This window comes from Pezoporus occidentalis, unplaced genomic scaffold (genome assembly GCF_034315485.1).
Source record: "Pezoporus occidentalis ecotype Australia unplaced genomic scaffold, CSIRO_AGI_Poc_V1 ctg152, whole genome shotgun sequence".
Taxonomy (NCBI): Eukaryota; Metazoa; Chordata; class Aves; order Psittaciformes; family Psittacidae; genus Pezoporus; species Pezoporus occidentalis.
In genome coordinates, this window is record NW_026913339.1 from 460,813 (window position 1) to 473,040 (window position 12,228).

Consider the following 12,228-nt stretch of genomic DNA (forward strand, 5'->3'; position numbering starts at 1 on the left):
CTGCAACCCTGGAGGGATCAGGGGATCCTTGCACAATGTCACCTGCCAGCAGCACCTCATGTTAGGTGGGGTGAATCTGCAGTCCTTGCTTGTGTACCTGAAATCATGCTTCCTTATCTCTTACAGGTGTTGTGCAGATAAAACCCAAGTAGAGGTTATGCAGCAGACTTGACCACACAGAGGCTGCACAAGAGCTCAACGTCTGGATGTGAGTTGCACCTGGTGCAAACAAAGGATGAAGAGCAGAGACAGAGAGCAACTGCCATTTTTACAGGTGTATATGTTCAGATTATAATGTTAGAATTATCTCCTACTAAACCAGGTAGGGATGACGTGTGCAAATCAGGTGTGGGGAATGCAGTGAGGAATGTTTTTTGCTCCAGGTTAACACCAGCCTGATGGATGGTTGCTTCAATTTGACCTGGTTTTCCTGTTTCAGTATCTCAGTGTGCATCCCAAGCCTGGGGATGGACTGCATTTTGCATTTTGCACCTGCTGGAAGGGTGCATATCCATGTCCACGACAAGTCAGTTCAGGGAAACTTTACAAATGTTGGGTTTAGGAAACAATTTTATTCTTCTTGGCAATTTTCATACAGATCTGAGGCCCTTTTGCGAGTCCTGTTTCCAGATGGCTTTATATCCATGCCCTGCGCTCAAAAAGTGTATATAACTTCTGTGTGTAAGACTGAGAGGAAAGGTCAAAGAAAGAAAATGCCAGCAGTGTGAGAAACCTGCCCAGTCAGGGCAGCTTGGAGACTTGAGCAGAGGAAAACCCATCTGAGAAATGAAGCAGTGAACAGTCCTGTGGGGATGCACCCCGCTACCCCCCCCCATACCCACACCTGCACCTAGGCCTCTCAACATCCTCATAACTTCTTCTATGCATCTTCTACTGCTGAGGAAGTGTCTAGGTAGAGCTTGGAGATGCCTTCAGCTGCAGATTACATTGCGGGGAACAAGGCTTGGGCATGACAGTTTTGCCTGGGCTATAGGCATCAATTGGGCTTTATCATATCTATGAGCACATCACACTCATAAGCACACCACATTTGAAAGCAGCCCAGCATTGTATTTGCTTCAAAGGACCCACTGGAGTGGCAGAGAAGTGAGGAGATGGGCACAGCCTGGAGCTGGGGCTGGGCAGAGAGAGCAGTTCTCCGGATGCTTGCCACAGCACATTGGACTCTCAGCCATAGTAACATTTTCAGTATGCCAACAAGTTTCCCATATATAGTATATTTCCCAGCCTGAGAGCCCTGCTGAGGCCTCACTGCCTTCCCTTGAAGCAGTTAAAGGCATTTGAGATGTTTCTGTGCTGATCTGTGGGAAAAGAGCAGCAAGAAGCTGTGACCCCTGGGCTGAGGCATGCTTTGGAAACACCGTCATCGAAAAATCAACACATCAGTCCAGAAGGCCCAAAGGCAGTCGATCTCCTCCTGCCTCATCGGAGAGAGGGCTCCTCTGGATGCTGGAACAGCAGCCACCGGACATTTTTGAGATGTTTGTTATATCCAGTGTTGATACTGAAGTCAATGTGATAACTAAAAATAAAGATTAAAAAAAAATAATAATACTGCAGCTCTTTGTTCCTGAGTTGTTATGTTTACCCATACCAGCCCGGCTTTCCATTTAGGCAGGCCACTAACACCAGATGTTCCATCATTTTTGGCCAAACAACCAGCAAGATGGTCATATCCCAGAAGATTTAGCTCGCCAGAGCAGCTATATTAAACACGCCTGTAATTTTCCACTGCAACTGGAAGATTGCGCTCCTCTGGGAATGGACCGGACCCACGTATGTGAAGCCAGCATAGCCCTAAGCCCTCACCCGGCTCTCGTCATGGCAGGAGAAGATACCACTTCTGCAGCCCACCAGTTCTTGGTCTGGGAAGTGTTGAGGATGGAGGAGACCTCCTGGGAGGTGGGGGATTTGGGTTTGGGGAGTGCAAGAAGAGACTGAAAACTTGGGGCTGGGTGTTCCCTTCTCTGTGCCAAAGCATCTGCTGAGGGCTCATGTGCAAACCCACCAGAAAGGGGGAAAGAGGTCTTCCATGAGTGCCTTGGGGAAATACAGGTTTGAAATCATCATATGTAGGTACACTGGAGGGGCTGTGTTGCCATGTACACTTAGGATCTGTGTTGTGGTGGTAGCTGGGTCAAAGACACCCACTTTACCTTCTGTAGCCCAAGTGCATGTCACAGAGTCACTCCTGCGATGCTGACAGATGACCAGGAGCATGGTGTCTCTGACAGCCAATCTTAGCCCTATCACTGCCACCCAGCCCCTGCTTACCTATAGCCTCTTGCATTGGAAACAGGGATGGTTGCAGAATCCACCGTGCTTCCTGCTTCAGTTGCAGAGAGGTACTTGCTCTTTAGGTGCAGTGAGGCGTGAGGGCAGCATGGGGATGCTCTGGGGTGAGCTGCTGCACCCAGTGACACCGCCATCACTTGGTCCCTGAAAACTCAGGACTCACCTTCACTCTCTAGCTGGAGGCAGCACAGTCCAGAGAGGGGCAGCTCTGGCCCTGGGAAGCTGCCAGCTTTGCCGGCATAAGCAACTCTTGTCTGTAAGGCTACAGGGGTATTTTTGGAAGAAAAGACTCTTTTGTGGGTGCTGCTGCCAACTCTGATTATAACTGCATTGGTTTTCCTGACACTGATTTTTGTCACACAGGAGGACTGGTCAAGGCATTGCTACTCCTGGAGTCTACTCCAGGAACAAATCCACTCTTCAGGTGGGCAGGGACAGACATCCTATTCCCATTAATTAACTGTCCATTGCACATGTAGTTTTAATGACATTGAAGTAAATGAAGCTAAAAACACGTCAAGCAGGTAAAACTGCTAAGTTTTAAACTGAAATGGAGACATTGGAGGCTCTTGGTCTCCAAGTGTCCCCATAGGAGGAGTCTTGCCCTGCCCTCTCCTGTGCTGGGGGAGGCACGTGCTGCTGCAGCGTGGTGGCCTGGCAGTCAGTGATTAACCCCCTGCCCGGAGAGCTGCTGCCCAGTCTGTGGGTTACGCTGTGACCCACTGGCCACTCATTTCTGATGCTTGACTTCACTCCACAGCTTGTTTATACACCTTTTGCCATGGTGCTTATTTCCCACAGCCTTTTTTTCCCCTTTACAGTTTCAAATGTAGGACTGATCTCTGCCATCCCCAGCTTTCTTTTTATGGGTAACCTCTGCAACTCAGCCATCAGGCCTGGGGGGGTTCAGGATCTGGCCACCTTGGAAAATATTTAGGTACAATTCACTTTCTTACGAGAAGAGCTTGCAAGCCTCCCAAAACAAGGGTGAAATGGGATGTCTGGAACCATGCTACTTGGCTTTTTACCACATGGTGAATGTTAACCCGCCAGAGAGGAAAATATCCCCCATGGCAGCTTCTGCTTCCCCAGCACCATCTTTACTATCCTCTCTAGTGCAGGCAGGAAGATTGCATTGCCAGTGGAGTAAGCAGTGACACAAGGTGAAGAAGTTGAAATCATATTATATTTATTACATACATGAGATACAAAAACAAATTACCAAAATAGTATAATTTTTTTTTGTGAGTCCACAGGACTTTGAAAGAAAAATACATACGTAAAGCGGATTGGTAGACTCATGACTTTTCCAGAGTTGTATGTCTTCTTTTTCTTTGCCCTCACACTCATGAACAAAATACACTCTAAGCAATGTGGTTTAAAGATGCTTTACAGAAAAGATACATTTTAGTGCTGAAAACTGCAGTAAACTGTGCTATATTCCATACTGGTGTTAATGAGGAAGTATAATGGCCGTATATATTGCAAACACTAACACAGAGAAAACAAATAAAATGTTCAGTCTTAAATACTAACGCAAAAAATACAACAAACTCCAGGCCCACCATGAATCGCTGGGTTGTGATACGTGAATGTGTGAGTCCTTTCTCTGTATCCTCTCCTTTTCCTGCAGGCAGAGGTTTTCTCCTCTGGCAATTGCATTATTCATCTCAAAGTCTCTTCTTCTTCTCACACTGTTAGCGCAGTTTCGCTGGAGTCCTGCCCGCGGGGTCTAAGTGCTGGTCTGAAGCTGGGACTTCAGTGCAAATACTTTATCTTTCAGATTGCACCCTCAGATACTCTGAGTGGCCAGTGCCAGGCTGGCCGTTCCCTTTATAGCATTAATGCCGTTCAACTGGGGGGTCTTCAGGAGTGCTTCTGTTTCAAGGGAGTTTTTTTCATGTGCCACCTTCAACCTCTTCTTTCCCCAACACAATTAGACTTCCCACACTGTGAAGTGGCAGGTAGTAAAGTGCTTTATACAATGAAATATTTACACTAGGGCTAGGTTCATTTCTTAACACTTCAAGGACAAAAAGCTCAGAGATGCTGCATCCTCTGGAGCTGGCTCTTTGCAGCCATGTGGTCGGGGTAGAGCTGGCTTCTGCCCTGTGTTGCGCTTGTGCCATGGCAGAGGGATTTGATTCACTCCAGCAGCTCTGTCCTCGCCAGCACCAGCAGAGAATTTAGCCCCCAAAACCTTCAGTGGAGTGACCAGGTTATAAGCAAGTGGCACCCAATTCTCTTTGATGGGAGCCATGTCTTAACCCAACGGGATGTTTCTGAAGAGTGGTTGTCACAGGCATACTTCTGCCAGTGCCTACTTGCCATTGTGGCCATCGCCTTCCCCACAGCAATCACCGTGAGCCTCTGGAAGTCATTCAGGATCCCCACTGGTGGCACTGGCAGTGGTGCTTTCCTTCTCAGCTGTAGTTCGTGGGCACGCTTTCCCTCTCTAGGGTAGCAGTTTGGGATGATCAGTGGCTTCATAGGAGTTGCTCCAGCATCACACTGTGGTGAGACAAGCGTTGCCCTGCCTTTTGTTTCCCTCAATGTAACCATGAGCTGGGCTCAGGCAAACCCCTGGCAAGGAAGCTACAGGGTGAGTGAATGAACATTGGCCAGGAAGGGTTCAATTAGACAGTGCCTACAACTCTGAATGCCTCGCTACATGTTTTGGCACTATTTTCTTACATTCCAGTTTTCATCCTAGAGGTCTTCTCTCTGTGAAGGCCATTGCATTTTGTGCATAAAGAAATGCCCAAGGCATTTGCACACCTCTAGTTGCAGACTCTTTTCAGAATGTCCAGGACCTTTCTTCCGAGAGCTGACTTCCACTGATGGACAAAACTTTTCATGTTGACAATGAGTCTGCCTGTTCGGACATCCTCGTGTCCCGCCACAAGGTACTCCAAGCCTGTAAACCAGCAAAGCGGTCAGGCACTGCACAGCACTACACTTCAGAGGCCTATTGACAATGCAAGGTCAGCCTGGATATCTAGTCCCATGTGAAAAAGGACGTATATGAAGAAATATTTATACATATTGATTCTCTCCTATATCTGTATATTTATATCTATGGAAAAATGACCCCTGTGGCACATCTGCCAGTGAGATGGAGTATACAAACCTTGATTTTGTTAGCTTCTAAATATAAATGGAAGCAGAACTCTGGCTGCTGTGCTACCAGTTTTTATTCCTTATTTGGGAACTGCTATTACCTTCACTTGGCAGCCACCTGCTTCAGCCTGAATACCTGCCTGGAAATCGGTCAATTCAGTGCATTCCAGTATTGACAGTGTAGGATGGCCCAGTGCTGGTCAGAGTGGCTGGTGGCCCCTTGCAGGCAAAGACATTCCAGACCCTCTCTCATGGAGGGGAGGCGATACTAGATTTGCTGATGTGAACACCCCAGAAAAGCCTGAGGGGGTGGCAGGCACACTGAAAAGAGACGCATTAATTTCTGCCTCGCCAGATGTTTTAGAGACATGACAACAGTGTCTGGTGAGCCTTGCCTGGTATCCAGAAGTTGCCAGACTGGGCTGGAGTATGGCCCTGCAATGCCCTGCCACAGGGCTTGCCCCAGCCATCCAGGTCTGCGGCTGGCTTTCAGGGCATGACTTAAAGAATGAATAGAGTCAGGCAAAAACTGCTAAGTGTGGAGATGGCTGGAAGCTTTTGGCTTGAATTAGCTAAAGAAACACTGCCACAGATCCCAACAGCCTAAATGGGCCACAAATGTGCCATAAATGAGGAAAACATGGATGATAATCTCTCCCATGGCAGGATAAGCTCCCAGCCAGGGACAGCTTCTTACTGCAGCAGGACTGAGATACAGCAAGCATGTGACCCCCCTGTGCCCTCCTCTTTGCACTGGTCTGGGGAGCACCATGTGGCAATACTAACTGGCCTGGGGAGATGGGTCTCCCCAGTGCTCTCAGTCATCCCACTCCATCTTGGCTGCAGTGGGGAGTCTGCTTGTGTTTTCTTGGGTTTTCATTTTGTAGCTCACAATAAAGAGTGTCCCCTAGTTAAAGGTCAAGCATGTTTTTCTTGAATTCAATACAATTTGTTATCTACTTCATCTGAGGTTTTGGGCACACACATCCTCTCTTCTGCCAAGTAAACACAGGGTATCACCCTTTTCAACATTCATTTTGGTGATGCTAATCCTGCTGTTATTATAACAGTGCTTTTCAAGGGCTCCTAAATCTGTCTCCCTGGAGAGAGAAACATGGCATACACCCACACAGAGCAAGCAAATATTGCTGTGGTTGCTGATTCTGTGAGGTTTTCTGGATTTTCAACCTGATGTTACAGAAGTGTAAAAGTAAAATGAATCAAATGACTGAGATGCCACAAGCCAGGGCTTGAGGCTGCAGGTTTTGTCCTCTGTTGCTGGCAGGCAGTTGTCTGCTTGTTTGTGTCTGTGCTTGGCAAAGCCAAGGAAGAGAAGGGCTACTGTTTCCTCGCAGACAGCTGAGACCTTTAAACCTTTCAGCTCTGTGCCCTCTCAGCAGTCTAACCTGCCTCTGTAGGTGTGTGTGGAGGGGAAGGTGTGCAAGGGTAGTGAATATCCCCTCAGAGGAATTGAAGCACATTTATAATCTGAAAACAGCCCATGGAGATTTGATAAATGCTTGGTGTTTCTATTTCTTGCCAGAGACATTAAGAGCCTACCCTCTTTTTGATACCCCTCCAGTGTTGTGAGGCAGAATAAAAATATGTCTTTCTTTCTGTTATTTTTATTTTTTATCTCCTCTGTTTGTGGGAGATGTGATTTCCTTTATAGCTATAAGTCAGGAAATTGTTCTATGTCAGTTCGTTTTTTTTATCTGGCTGTTGTTGGTTTATTCATCTGGAGGTCAAAAGCTCTTACTCTTGAGAGAGGGTTAAATCTGCTAATATAGTATTGCCAACAAGTCAGAAATGAATGTGGTACCTAAAGAAAATAATGAGATTTGAAAAACTATCTGGGATCCTTTTTTTCGCGTCTGAAATGATTGAATTGTAAAGATGCACTCAATTGACATTTTCAAGCTTCCCATTAGGACCAAACTTCACAACTTCTTTCTAACATGAAAGCTGAGATTAATTTACACTCACGGGATGCCAGCAGCTGCATTGCAAAACAACACCAAGCTTTGCAGTGTAAATCATGACAGCTGGCAAGGGAGTAACACCTGATGTGTCAGATGCCTGGACTGTCCCTAAGGACAATTGCACCTCAACACTTCTGCTGGCATCCAAGCAATCTTCATCGATCCTGTGATCACTGCTGTCTTTTCCTCTGCTAGGGAAAATCAGTGAAGTTCCTCTGAAGTTAGTGGAATTGCAAAGCTTGGTGTCAGGTGTGGGCTACCCTGCATGCTCAGTGTTCTGACAGCATTCCTCCAGTTCATATTAAGGCAGCCATATCTGAGCTTTCTTACTTGTGTTTGCATATGGAAAAATAAAACAGCTGTATCAATTTAATTATAGATTTATGGTGTTTTACCAATATCTGAATTCTTACTGCCCTTAAAACAGTAAAGTTCTGTCTAACACTGCTGATTCATCTGACCCTTGCACCTGACAAGACTTCCTGACTACAGCTCTGCAATCACGGCACCTTCCCTTCAAAGCCAAAGGCAGTCCCTCAGGTAGAGATGAAAGAAGACTACAAACACCTCATCAATGAATAATCTTTTTGCATGATCCAGCCTCACAGACAGACCTTTCCTCCCAAAGGAAGCTCCTGGTGCTCCACACATAAGGGATGTCTCAGCACTAAGTTGTCATTTTGATTGGTGATTTCCAAGTAATGTGTGTGCCTGATGGAAAAAAACCCCTTTATCTGAATTGGCTGATAACTGTTGTTTTATCTCGGAGCTGTAAAGAAAGGTGTGTCAGCTGGAGCTTAGCTTTGCTCTACTGAAGAAAACCCTGAGTCTGCATCTCCTTGTCTGTACCAGAGACTGCATGCACTGCTTAGCCACCACTGGTTATAACGCATTTCAGTGAAAGAAGATGAGAAAAAACTGTGAAGCCAAAGCTCTCCTCTCACTTCATAAGAGAATATCTTCCAAATCTTGAAGATGCAAATGAGTATTACTTTCAAAGAGAGTTTAGATTAGAATTTCAGGACAATATGACTCAAATTAAGATTTAAATGTGTTTTTATGGATTAAAATTGGCATTAGTTTTGAAAAGTTATGTCATGGCGCAATGGGCACTTCCCTCACTCTGGAAACAGACTGAGAGTCATAAAGCTCTGAGATTGTTATTATGCTTCATAAAGAGAATTGTGTGTTTGAAAGTCTGTAGAATGAACCAAGTTTTCTTCTACAAAACTCAGACTTGATGGAGATTGCTGTTGGAATCCAAATGACATAACAGCCTGACACTGGGCTGCAACCTCAGCTCACTGCCATGAGGGGATGGAGAAGTGGGAATGGAATTTGTGTAAATGTGGTGGGGATGTACTGCTCAGGGAGTCAAACCTACCGGGATTGAGAATAGGACAAGTGCAGCCTCTGTTAGTCCAGGATTCAGGGTAGAGTGTCCTCTTGCCCCGGAGGATCTTCAGCTTTGTAGATTTTAAGACTTTCTTGATCTTCACATTGACTTCTGCATGGGAGCCCTTGTCATGAGCTGACAAGATCTTTGTCTTGATCACTGGGAAGACACAAATTAAAAACTAGGAATATATAAACTATTTACACTGCTCTCTCTTTTTTTTTTTTTTGTCTAATGCAGGTGTCTGGGTGAAGCAATGAGGACTATTAATTAATTACAGTGGAGTTAGCCTGATGCTCTTTGTTGGGGATGCCAGAGTCAACTGCCAGGGGAGTACCTACATCCCCATACCTGTGGGCAGGAATGCTGCTGGTTGGTTTGGTCACGTCCCCTGGACCTGCCATGCGAGCAGCAGGAGAATCCCAATGACCTGATTTTCAAAACTTGTGAGAGCCCCATTTTCCCGAGAGCTCAGAAAAGACATTGGCTTCCTTAGCATTTGTGGAAATCAAGTGGAAAGCCCTTTAGTGATGGACCTGGAGGCTTTGCTGGCCTTGGCCTGGGCAGGCCAGGCAGCAGGCAGGGGTGTGAGGAGCTGCCCGCATCCCACCCTGGTGAGCACTCTTGCTGGGGGTCCTCCTGCTTTGCATACCTGCTGAATCCAAATGGAGTAGCCGAGACTGAGACATTGGTGGGGGCTGAGGGAAAGCATGGAGTATTTTGAGCTCACAGATACCCACAGGCACACTCCTGCTGCCTGTATTCCATCTGCTGAGCCCGTGCACGGTGGAAGCTCAGGGTTCAGGGCCCATATGTGACCCTCCCCCTGACTGTGCTGATGACTACCTTCACTGGTAGGTGTCATGGTATGGTGGTGCTTTATTCAGCTCTGCATGCTAGAAAGCTCAGGGAAAACTCTTCCTGCAGTATGGCCTCCTGAATCTCATGATGAGCCCTATAATTCATCTCTCTCCAGTTCAGCTGACACCTTTGCGAGTTGAGTGATGAAAGGGTAGGAAGCCTGAGTGCACTTTAGATAAAATTTATGAACTTGGGTTTTTGTGACTTTTTTTCCCTTATCTTTTGCAAGATTAAACACAGTCACTATGGTGGTCAGGGAGCAGTGCAAAGCAGAATCAGACTTTCTGTTAATATTGCTAAGCCAGGGCTATATTTCAACAGCTGGCAGCCCCTTGAAGTTCCCTTTGTGGGTTGCTCCACAGCCTGCAGAGGTATGGGTTGTCTCTGTGCATTTTCAACTTGAGTGTGAGATGAAACAGGTGCAAGAGACCCCTGGAAGACTGTGAAGGAAGGGAGTGCTGTGCAGAGCATTCCTTGTTCTGCTGCAGTATGAAGGAGGTGATTCACTGGCACACACCAGAGAAGTCTGGGAAACAAACTGCCTCCTCTCATTCATTTAGATCCAATAAACACATGGACAGTATACACCACCCCACTGCAACAGCTGAACTTTGTTGACAGGGGGCAGTTTTCAGTGGCTGGAGGTGTTTCCTCAGCGTAGTGTCTTGTGTGGTGATCACTGTCCATCCTCACATTCAGTGTAATTCAGATTTAGTGATTTCTATACTGTGCTTGGAACATCTGGTCTACAGATGGAGTTTCAGTGACTCATTTTTGGCAACAGTACTTTACAGTTTATCTAGACAACCTCTCAGGGGCATTGAGAGCTCTAGTCCTCCCATGATTTTAGCACAAGGGTATTTTGGTAGCAAGAGAGGTGCGCAACAGACCAAGATGTTTTACCCACCTTAACTTGGCACCATGATATCTATATGTTTTGGAAAGGTCGAAGATCTGTCCTTAGACTGAGTAGCCCATGGTTTTGGGCTACTCCCGGGCTTGCCGGAATGGAGCAGTAAACAAAGCAGCACGTCTCATGCTTGACACTCTTGGGCCAACTTGCAGCACCTCATTTTATGTCCCTGCCACCTCATCCGCAACTCACCATAGGTGTACTTCATCGCGCAGAAGACCTTGGGATTCCCTAAAACTTGCTCTTTACATTCGCATTTACCTGGGGAAAGAAAGGAAGCAGCTGTGGATTGTACTCTAAATGACAGGACTTGCAAGAGGTTTTCATGTGGTCCTCAAAGCCCACGCAGAAAAAGCCCTATTTTCATATTCAGACTGAATATACAGTCTTAGTCCAAGGGCAATTATTCCTTGTTTACAATTTGAAGAGAAGGGAAACAGAGGCCTTATTATTTTGCCTTGTTATGCAAATAACACGCATATCTTTCCCTGTGGGATTTTCCACACCGTAATGTACCAGACAAAATATTAAAAGGAAATGTTGCAGAGGTTAAGGCAGATTAATGACTTCCGTGATCTTAGAACAAAGAATAATGTGATATACTTATTTACGTTCAAAATGAAGTTGCCCAGACAAATGATGGAGCTTTCCTCTCAATTAACTCAATTATTGTATCTTTGAGATTTTATCGTGCCGCTTTCTGAAGATGGAGGAAATGACGTTTGCCTGCTTGTATGCAGTAATTGCACTGCACTGTGGGGTCAACCTGCCTTGCAGCAGCCTCACGCTGCACCCATCTCCTCCAGACAATGTCAACAAGAGGGAAACAACTTCCCCAGCTGAAGCCATAGCTGAAATGCTAGGCCATGACTGCATCAGGAGCAGTAATCAATGCCAAAGTTATTGTGGGTATCGGCAAAATAAATTCTGAGTTAGAAACTTCCCAATTACCTGCCAATTACCCCCACCCTCTAAATGATGTTGCTGGCTTGCCAAGCATCTAGTAGTTCTAGCAAACACAAAGACACATTTAAAATGTAGCCAGCTAAATCATGAGAGTATTCAGCCTTGAAATTCAGAGCTGGGACTGCAAATTCAGGCAGGCAACTCTTGTCCTTCTGACAGCCAAATGCTGGGTGCATGGAGCATCTGCCCAGAGGGTCCTCACACTGATGGGATGAGCCATAAGACTACTCCAACTTGTGGAGGGGAAGGAGGTGGTCACACAGGATTTTAATGGCAGAACATCCATCCCCTCCTACAACTGACAGGGTGCTAATTACACGCTAGTGCAGAAGACTGCATCTGCACTGGCTGCTGGTCAGAGGGAAAGGCAGGGAAACACACGTGAAGCTGCTGTCCTACCGGAGTGCCGGAGCGCTGAGAAGCCCTGCTCGTCCTCCCAGCCCCAGGTGGGCTCGCTCTCATTAAGCACTGCCTGAAAAGGAGGTGCTTCATTGTGCCAGGTCACATCTGAGCTGTTGGAGGGAAAGGGACACGGTCAATTTGGAGCCAGTGGAAAGCAGGGCCTCTACCAACCCATCCAACATGACTGCACATCTTGGTGATGTTAAATGGCGGGAGCAGTTTTGCAAAGTGAACAGGTTGAGTATTGTCAGACTGGGTCATGAATCCATTTT

At 46.4% G+C, this 12,228-nt stretch overlaps 1 protein-coding gene across 2 annotated transcripts in view; it reads right to left on the bottom strand.

Annotated features, from left to right (window-relative positions):
• Window positions 1-3,488: 3,488 nt before the first annotated feature.
• The window catches only part of NTN4 (netrin 4), a 45,226-nt gene continuing 36,486 nt past the window's right edge, over window positions 3,489-12,228 (bottom strand). For both annotated transcript variants that reach the window (XM_062611317.1, XM_062611316.1), the window contains exons 7-10: window positions 11,954-12,066; window positions 10,781-10,849; window positions 8,803-8,973; window positions 3,489-5,233 (exon numbers count right to left, since the gene is read on the bottom strand). In XM_062611317.1, coding sequence (XP_062467301.1) covers window positions 5,097-5,233; window positions 8,803-8,973; window positions 10,781-10,849; window positions 11,954-12,066 — 490 coding nt within the window. In that variant the 3' untranslated portion in view covers window positions 3,489-5,096. The remainder of the gene's footprint in view (window positions 5,234-8,802; window positions 8,974-10,780; window positions 10,850-11,953; window positions 12,067-12,228) is intronic.